The sequence below is a fragment of the Maylandia zebra genome, unplaced genomic scaffold (assembly GCF_041146795.1).
Source record: "Maylandia zebra isolate NMK-2024a unplaced genomic scaffold, Mzebra_GT3a scaffold01, whole genome shotgun sequence".
In the NCBI taxonomy this organism is placed as follows: Eukaryota; Metazoa; Chordata; class Actinopteri; order Cichliformes; family Cichlidae; genus Maylandia; species Maylandia zebra.
Genome location: NW_027490031.1, coordinates 2164885 through 2174438, shown reverse-complemented (window position 1 = coordinate 2174438; position 9554 = coordinate 2164885). Strand labels below are relative to the sequence as shown.

The 9554-nt window shown below is 42.9% G+C and overlaps 1 protein-coding gene across 1 annotated transcript; it reads left to right on the top strand.

Annotated features, from left to right (window-relative positions):
* Positions 1-451: 451 nt before the first annotated feature.
* On the top strand, positions 452-6477 carry LOC106676140 (uncharacterized). The gene is made up of 6 exons (XM_024800032.2): positions 452-712; positions 2299-2640; positions 2738-2866; positions 3993-4319; positions 5352-5678; positions 6289-6477. The coding sequence occupies exons 1-6, from the start codon at positions 685-687 to the stop codon at positions 6351-6353; spliced, it is 1218 nt and encodes a 405-aa protein (XP_024655800.1). The 5' UTR covers positions 452-684; the 3' UTR covers positions 6354-6477.
* The last annotated feature ends 3077 nt before the right edge of the window (positions 6478-9554 follow it).

Sequence of the window (9554 nt, the reverse complement as noted above, 5' to 3'; positions counted from 1 at the left end):
TGTTTTTGACTTTCTGAATCTCTCCTGGTTGGGGGAGGGTGTGTTTGCACCACAAAAGCAGGAGAACGATGGAGCTGAAGGCCTCTCAGCGGGGTGCTAGGAGGTGTTAGGTTCAGGGGAAATTTGCGCAGACTTAGTAAATCTAGTAGTAGCGACTTGCACCAGGAAAAAAAAGGCTCAGTAATTCTAGTTTTATATGTCGTATGTAGCATCAGGGTCTTGTTTCACTCTGTTCTGTACTACTGAGATCATCTTCTCCTGAAATTCTGGAAGCTGACCACTCCTTACCCACCCACCACTTCTTTTTCACTCCTACTCTTCCAGTCCCAGAGAGCAGGTCGCTGACTGCCAGGTGACACTGGTCACATATTATTATGAAAGTCTGAGCTCTCTGTAGCTCACTCACTCTTTAAAAACAAGACATAATAGTTTGGTACATGTGTTTGTTGTTGCTGTGTTGGTGCATTCCTAGTTAGTTCTATTTTCTCCCAGATAAAAATAGGATTATAGCACTGTAACACTATATACTCTCTGCCTGGGATCCCCCGGTCACCCCATGACTGAACAGTGAACCTGAAAGTAAACTGGTGTTTGTGCTTCAGTCTCTCGGAGTGTTTGCAGTGTGCTGCTTTATGTGTCCGCAGTCTGACTGAGGATTAGATTTAACGGGACTTTGACTGCAGGATGAAGATTCTGCTGCTCCTCTTACTTGGTAAGAAAGACACTCAGATCCTCTGCATGCATGCATGCATACACACACACACACACACACACGCACACGCACACGCACACGCACACACACAGATGTCTGTAACTTGAGATCATAATGTAAAACCACTGCACTGATGAGTGCTGTGTGTATTATTGTGAATGAAGGCCCTCCCTATGCAGCTCAATCCAATCATTTTTCCAATAATCACCCTCTATGATGCTCAATATGTGCTGCTTCATTTGTGCAGATGTAAACTTGATGATCACCCTTGGGTGCAGTTATATTGGTCTTTGCAGACCAACTGCACGGAGAGTCTTTGGAAGAGGTACTTTTTGTCCAGTTCCAAATAAAAACCAGTGTATTTGTTTATGGAGAAAGTACCTGAGGAAAAACAAACAACTGCCAAGTGTACGCTCCAAGTCTGAGCTAAACAGCTTCTGTATACTTTGTGCACAAATGTGCAGAGTACACAAACTATAACAACCATAGATTTATTTATTTTTTACCAATTGTGAGTAAGTCCTCCATGAGATCCATGAGTCTTACTTTTGTCGCCCCTGTCATAGGGACGTGTGACCAGTAATGCTGGGCTCACACTGTGCGATTTTTGGCCCATTTTGAGACGATTTTTGAGTCGTGCGACCGATTTGGCGATCGGCCCGATTTTGGCCTTCATCGTGCGTCGTGCATCGTGTAGTATACATGGGTTAACGAGACGCGATTAACACCTCACGACCAGCTCCCAATCATCAATCGCTTGGTCGGGAGGATTTCAAACCTGTTTGAAATCCTCGCAACCGTCGTGAGGGTGTCTCCGCAGTTTGTCACACTGCGCACGCGCAAACACAAATGTCAGCAAAAAAGACGTAGCAGCGTGTGATCTGGACACAAGCGATGGAGGCACAACTTGTAGGACTATGGCTCATCTGAGCCTTTTCGATGTGGCATCACAAAATGATCACGACCACAACAACCGTGAAAATAGTTGGATCGACACTGCTGCTCAATCACAGCTGATCAATGTTTTTCATTAGCAATTTAGCAAAGTTGATGGTGGTGGTGTGTCTGTGTGAGTGAAAGACAGGGAGAGCGAGCGACAGTTTTTCTGTTATAACCTTCATGTTATGGAGGCACAGTGTGAGCACTCAGGTCGCATCAGAGCATCGGGTCGTATAGTGTGAGACCTGCATCGTGACCTATGAACTTCTAACCCCTGCGAGTCAATCGTGCAGTTTGAGCAGGAGCTGAATCGCGCGACTGAAAAAATCGCAGTGTCTGCCCAGCTTAAGAGGACTGAATCTTCTCATGTGATTTTTACTGAGAGATTCTGGTTCACTGGGAGTTTCCTCTGTGTGAAAAGGAGCCAAGCCACAAAAAAGACAAAATTTATAAACTCATCAACAGATTCAGATTCAGATTCAGACCAAAGTAAACATATTGTAAGTGTGTAAATACAAACAATCTTTGCATCTGTAGCTAGACTTGAGACTTTAACCTTTCATCTCTTGTGCATGTTGGTCCTCATACTGTCTCACCTGATGTTACAAAATCACTGCATTCATCGGCTTCATATTTTCTCTCCTCAGTTTCCCAGCATGCCACAGCAGTGGAGGTGTACGAGGGGGCAGAGTCTGTTCTGCTGCCCTGTCAGTTACTAGCTGCTCCCAGTGAGTTCACAGCAGCAGTGTGGGACCGCAAGGACCTCAACATCCCAACAGTCCATGTTCGTGTGAAGAGTGGTGATGATTTGGATGACCAAAACCAGCGTTACACCAACCGAACATCAATGAGTGCTGATGCTCTGCAAACTGGAGACCTCAGCCTCACTCTGAGAAACCCGACAGTCTCTGACAGTGGAACCTACACCTGCATCCTCCGCATTATTGGACGAGATGTGAGCTGGATTTACTTACAACTGAAGGTCACAGGTCAGCGATGTAGACAGAGGTTAGAGGAGAAGTGAACTCTAAATTTATCAAAATCTGCTGGATGATGTTCAGGTTTTTGTGCTTGTGCTAATTACAGAACCTCCTCCTCCACCTCCTCCAGTCTGGCCCAAAGTTCTCTCAGCTGTCTTGGTTCCTGTGGTTGTCCTGGCTATTTGCTGTGGTATCGGCATGTTTTGTGGATATAAAAGGCTGAAAAATAAAGAAGGTATGTAGTGTTACGTTCTTTGTCTAGACATGTATTGAACGCAACAAGAAGTTGGCCCACTCACACACCACCCAAGCAAGAACACAAACAACAATATCTTTTGAAGTGCTAAGCAGCCATTTATTTGCTTCAGCAGTGAGCAGTGCCAAAAATAACAAACAAAACTCCCTGATGGTCCCTACGCTTTCCTACACAAAATGAAAACCAAACAAAAGACAATTCTCTTACCTAACTTTCTACATGAAAAACAGGAGAAAACTTAATCAACAAAAATGGCTTCTCACGCCTACTAGGCTGCTGCAGTGAACAATATGTACAAGGTGACCAAAATACTCAATCTAAAATGCTACTTTACAAATCTATTTACAAAATGAATATACCAACACCAGACACATACCCACACACGATTCCTTTCCTGTCTGCGTGTCGAGGTTGCGTCTCTGTAGTTTGTTCTTCAAGTCTCTTCTGTCTCTTGGTCCCTCTACCCTTGCTCAGGGTTGGGGTCAGCTCTGGGACAGATGGCCTCACTTTTGACTCTAGAATACTTCGGTGTAGAGGGGACCGGATAGTGCCTAAACATCATCTCTTCACCATCATGCTTACATTTGGTTTTCTACAAACCTGGAGCTCTTCATTAAGGACAAACATGTCCACTTTGTTCTCATCTATACAAAGCATGTTTATTCCCAAAAGTTCAGGTTGTGGTTCATATCCAGCTATATAAATAAACTTTATATAGTTTTGTCCACTGTGAATAATGTTTCTCACTGCATCATCCCATTGTCTGTCTACATTTTAACCCCATATTGTCTGATGTTGTTCAATTAATTGACTACAGTTGATCAGCAAGAGCTAGGTTTTATGTTAAATAAATCATAACACTGTTGTAAAATGTTGCATTTAGCTGTTCATCTGAGGATGTGTTTATCTAAATGTAATACATTTTTTAAGGACCAAATAATTTTAGTTCATCTGCAAAAGATGTAGGCAGCTGGGGGTTTCCATGATGCACTGAGTGTTTCTCCTTCACTCACTATGTTTTACTGTAAATATTTCACTTCAATCTGCCAAAGGAAGTGTGCTGCTGATGCTGTGCAGCTCATGTTGTGCTTTGTTGTTCCTTTAGTTCAAGAAGTGGAGGTGGATACAGGTGTGAGGTCTGCCAAGCTGCCCTTCAAAGCCACAGTTCACCTGTCTCAAATAAATAAGGTTGTGTGGAAGAACAGAAATAACAGGAACGTCCATGTGTACGAGAACGGCTCTGACCATCCAGAAAAACAGGATCGACATTACAGACACCGAACAGAAATTAATAAAAAACCACTGAAGACTGGAGACCTCAGTCTGACACTGAAATACCCCACACACACAGCCAGAGACACCTACACCTGCACCACCTACAGCAAGGAGGGAAAAGTCCTGATGGAGAAAAAAGTGGAGCTGAAAGTCAAAGGTCAGTGCTGCAGTGGATCCTTATTCACAGATTCTCTGTGACAAGTTGATGGTTTGGAGGAAGTAATGACTGAAGTTCTTTGTGGGAGATCTCAATAAATATCAGCAGTTAATGAAAGATAATGTTCAAAGATAGGTTTGTGGGAAAGTAAGACGAGTGTAAGGGAATTCAGTATAAGGCTTCAGAGCTCTCGGTCTTTGTGAGCCTGGCTAGTCTAGAAAAGAAACCTGTGGTTGTTCCCCATTTCTTCAGTGCGATGAAAAACTTTCCAACACAAGCAGTGAATCTGCAGAGGAGTGTAAGCCTGGAAATCTGCTTCCTAGCCTCCTAGGTTCTCTAAATGAGACCTGCTTCATTCAAAGTTGGATTGATGTTGTCTCTCCTCATCAGACCAGTTTTCCCAAGAATCTAAAAGGCCCACCTAATTTCTAAAAGCCACTTAGAAATCCAGTGATTAAAGCATAACATTGAGCTATGTACGTACTAGTCAGATGGAGAAGGGAGAACTACAGAGTCTGACATTGTTGTGAACTCTGATTGCAGCAACTGTGAGTGAGCACAACCTCGCCAAGCCTATGCTTGTGATTAGCCAGCAAAGTTGAGTTTGACACATGCACTGCCCTGTCTCCTCCCATATGGAAAATATATATATAAATCTTATAAAGTTTGTATCTGTCTTGTGTGAAACTTGTATGAAAAGCATACAAGAGTGAAAACAGATATAAGATCTCTTGAAAAATTATATAATGAAACTTGTATGTTTTGGATACTTACTAAAACAATGTATGAAAGTCATGAGAAAGTGGCCACTTTCATGAGTAAATCATATGAGCTTTATATGAAGTAGGCCACATCTTATGCAAGTTTTTTTCTATTTCTTTTCCATATGGGCTCGAATACTCTGATATACTATGCATATATGGTGTGATTTATGTTAGTGGGCATGTGAGTGATGTGTCATCAATAACGAGTAATTCGTTTACATGCACGGTTGTCACTATACAGCTCATGATGTGTTTATTGTGCTCTCAGAGTGTAAGGTGGAGGTGGAGGAAGGGGCGGAGTCTGTTTGTCTGCCCTTTCAAACCACAGAAAACCAGCCTGAAGACACTGAAGTCGTGTGGGAACGCCATGAACCCGAATACATGAAGGTCCACGTGTATGAGAACGGCAGTGACCAGCCTGACAAACAGGACGAACATTACAGAGGTCGCACTAAGATGAAGAAAGACCTGCTGACCACTGGAGACCTCAGTCTGACCCTGAAAGACCCCAAAGTGGGAGACAGTGGGAAATACGGCTGTCAGGTCAACAGCAAGGAGGCCTGGAGATATAAGAGGTTGTGGCTCACAGTCACAGGTTAGTTAGTGAGTTAGTTCATGTTTGTTAGTTAATGTCATGGTTCTCGGTCTTTGAACCAGTGTTTTTTTTTTATCTTTGAGTCTTGTCCACTTATCAATGTTGTGATGTTACTAAGTGATTAATGTTTCTAGTCCCTATTGGTACAATTTAGTTACCTTGTGCTTATGAATTTTCTGTCTTTTTTGTGTGTGTGATGCCTGTAGATGGTTTAATTTCCTTAAGTGATCTCCTTTTGTCCCTCAGTCCTCTCTTTGTTTTAGCATCTCGCCTCTTTGTCTCTGTGTTCTGACTTCAGCATCACCTCAGCCTCTCAGCCCATCATGTCTCTTCATGTATCAATCGCTCTCTCTCTGTATCTCTCGGCCATGTAATGCCATGTGTTTGTTCTCTTCCCACATCAGGTTTATGTGTGTTGGATCTTGGTTTCCCCATTTGCCATGTTTCCTGGTTTATTTTGATAGTCCTTGTCTCATGTGCATTGTGTCCAGTTTTGCTTTCCCTGTTCCACGTGCCTGCTTTGGGTCCTCTTTGTTTAAGATTATCTGCATCCTGCAGATTTGAAATGTTATTTCTTTGTTTGTGTGACTCTATTCTATTTCCTTTGCAGGGAATAATCAGGCCAAGAAACACACAGAAGACACCAGGATCAGCTCCACTGATCATTTAGTTTGATATGTTTGTTCGATTATTGATCTGACCTGTACAATTTATACATTAGTCTATATAAAATGTTCATTGAACTAATGTACACAAGAATTCATGAAATAAATCCATTTTTCTCTGCTTACCCAATTCAGATTCAGGAGGGTGTCGTGTCAGATTTTTTTTTTTTATGTATTGATTAATATCACTTTCTCACTTAGTTCGCCTTAGCCTTATGGTATATCATATATATATATATGGTATATATTAATGGCGATCAGAGTTTAAGGCCAGACCGGCTACACCACGATTCAGCAAGGTTAAACAATGTTTTCCACAACTGAAATAACTCAAAATATACTAAATTAACTGCCAAAGTTTTGAGATAATTACAGATTGGAAAAAATGTAATTTCCACATTCTGTTCATCTGGACGTAGCGTTTTCAGTCACTCATCCAAGTGACTTCTTCAGTCTCAGCTGACTGCAGGTTTCCCCAACCTTATAAACAGTACATTGCATAATGACTGAAACTAGCCCACTGAAGGAACAATGGGCTGGCTTCAGTTCCCTACTGTTTATAATAAATAAATTGATAAAGCAATAAATTGAAGACAATCAAATATTTGTGTAATGGTTAACGATAACTGCATGGGGGAAAGCACTTATAAAGTTCCCCATTTACTATTCAGCAAATCTGGAAAACAGAAAGGGCTCCTCTTCTGGGGTACTTTGGTTTTATAGTAATTTATTTTATGACTGACTGCCCACTGACTCAATTTCAAACGTCCCAATGTAGTGAGGGCCAAACGAAGCTTTCTAAACCATTGAAGCTTGTGTTAAATGACGCTGACATCTGGTGGCCAGATGTCAGCAGAGAGGACTTATGTTTAATTATCGTAATTGTCGGGCTATAAGGCGCTACTTTTTGCACAAGCTTTGAACCCTGCGGCTTTTAGTCAGGTGCGGCTTTTCTATGGATGGTTCCTTATTTTTGTCATATCGTAAGATGATTTGTTTTGTTTGTTCCACTGTTGTACGGCACTACGTTGCCTGGCGGAAGGATTGGGGTTCAAGAGTGGTATGTTGGTCACGTGTCCATCCGCCAGGCAACATAGTGCCGTACAAGTAGCGCGAAAAACAAACTTCAAAGTAGCGCTACACGTTCAGCGGGAGTCATGGATGATGGGCGGTGATAAACTTGCGAAAAGCAAGTTATGCTCAACTCCACCGGTGGAATCTGACAGTGTGGAAAAGTGCGAAAACATCCATGATCACCAACGGATTTCGAAGGGCTGGACTGCTGCATGATGGAGAGGAGGACACCGCCACGGCCCTTCTGAGGGTGTTCGACTCTGATACTGACAACGAGGATTTCTTTGGTTTTGAAAGTGACAACGAAGGAAAGAAGCTGAGAGTGGATGACGAAGCCACCCTGAGCCTGTTCGTTTCCGACACTGGAGAAGAGGACTTTGGTGGTTTTAGTGGCAGGAAGAAGAGAAAGATGGTGAATGACTGACTTTTCTTCTTGTTAAAGCCGTGTCGCTGCACCTGAGCCTAAAAGGTAGGCCGGATCTATTTTTCTGGTGTGCTGTAGGTTATTGTTATGTACTACATTTGTTACTCATTTATGAAGCACAGTACATGTTTCGTACTTGTAATTACCACTACTTGTACATATACCTAAAGAGTTATGCAAATATGTACCCATAACTTGTTTTTCAAAATATTAATAAAAGGGGTGTGTCTCCAAACAGCCATCTCTTTCCTGACAATTCCCTTTGTGCATATTCTCTTACATATGATAAGTCAACATTGAAACACCTGTGGCTTTAGTAATGTATGTACAAAACAGGATTTTCCCCTGATTTTAGCTTGTGCGGCTAATATTCAGGTGCGCTTTGTAGTCCAGGAAATACGGTAATATTTTTTATGCATAAACTTTCCTTGTTTAAACATGCACCATGGTGTGGTCTTTCTTTGCTTGCAACTTTTTGATGTTGGTAAATACTATAAATAAAAAATAGATTAATATGCAAATAATAATGTACAAAACATTAGTATTATGATGGGGTGGCTGTAGCTCAGGTGGCAGAGCAGATCAGCCACTAATCAGAAGGTCGGTGGTTCGATCCCAGGCTGCCTCCTGCATGCCAAATATCCTTGGGCAAGACACTAACCCCATGTTTGCCTGCTGGTGGTGGTCAGAGGGCCCGGTGGCGCCAGTGTCCGGCATCCTCGTCTCTGTCAGTGCGCCCCAGGGCAGCTGTAGCTTGTAGCAATGTAGCTTGCCACATCACCAATGTGTGTGTGAATGACTGAATGTAGTGTGAAGTGCTTTGGGGTCCTTAGGGACTAGAAAAGCGCTATACAAATGCAGGCCATTTACCATATCACCCTATTAGAGCGCTTCGCTCTCGCTCTGCAGCCCTACTTGTTGTTCCTAGAGTATTTAAAAGTAGAATGGGAGGCAGAGCCTTCAGGTTTCAGGCCCCTCTTCTGTGGAACCAGCTTCCAGTTTGGATTCAGGAGACAGACACTTGCACCTGTCCTCTGCTGTGGTGTTGTTACTAAAAATGAGCTCATCTATCAGACAAACTACTTACCCTCCACAAATCGCTACTTTATCATGATGGAGGGGTTTGTGTGTCCCAGGGATCCCAGGGGATATGTTGTCTGGGGATTATGCCCCCTGGTAGGGTCTCCCATGGCAAAATAGTCCTGGGTGAGGGACCAGACAAAGTGTGATTCAGAAGACCCCTATGAGATGACGGCGGGCTGGAGTAGGTATCTAATATCCCCTCAGCTTGGGGTTCACCGGGGTTTTCTTCCAGTGGACAAGAGGGTTTGTTCCCAGCACCTTCAGGGTGAGGGAAGGGTCCTAACTGTTGTCTGCGCTTATGAACTGAGTGGCAGTTCAAAGTACTCAGCCTTTTTCTGTGAACAAAATGTGGAGGTTACGTGTTTCCGGTTACTGTGGAGATCACAATATGGCGCTCCCCACTGGCTGCAGCCAGACCCTTCTCAAAATTAGGCGCACTCAGTGCAGGCTACAGTGGCCTACAGCTCTGTGGAGAGAAGGCACCATAGACATTCTATGGGCTTAACAACATTGCTAACCTAACCCAAAAACAGTAGTCTAGTCTAAGTATCACATTACAATTAAAAGAAACATAAAGAACACAAGAATTATGACTGAACAGAAGTGTTACTTAGGCTATTGATAATAATA

Coding starts and splice junctions, on each gene's coding strand:
- LOC106676140 (XM_024800032.2), top strand. CDS start 685: ATGAAGATTCTGCTGCTCCTCTTACTTG. Junction 713..2,298: donor TCTGCTGCTCCTCTTACTTG/GTAAGAAAGACA, acceptor TTCTCTCCTCAG/TTTCCCAGCATGCCACAGCA. Junction 5,679..6,288: donor GTTGTGGCTCACAGTCACAG/GTTAGTTAGTGA, acceptor TTTCCTTTGCAG/GGAATAATCAGGCCAAGAAA.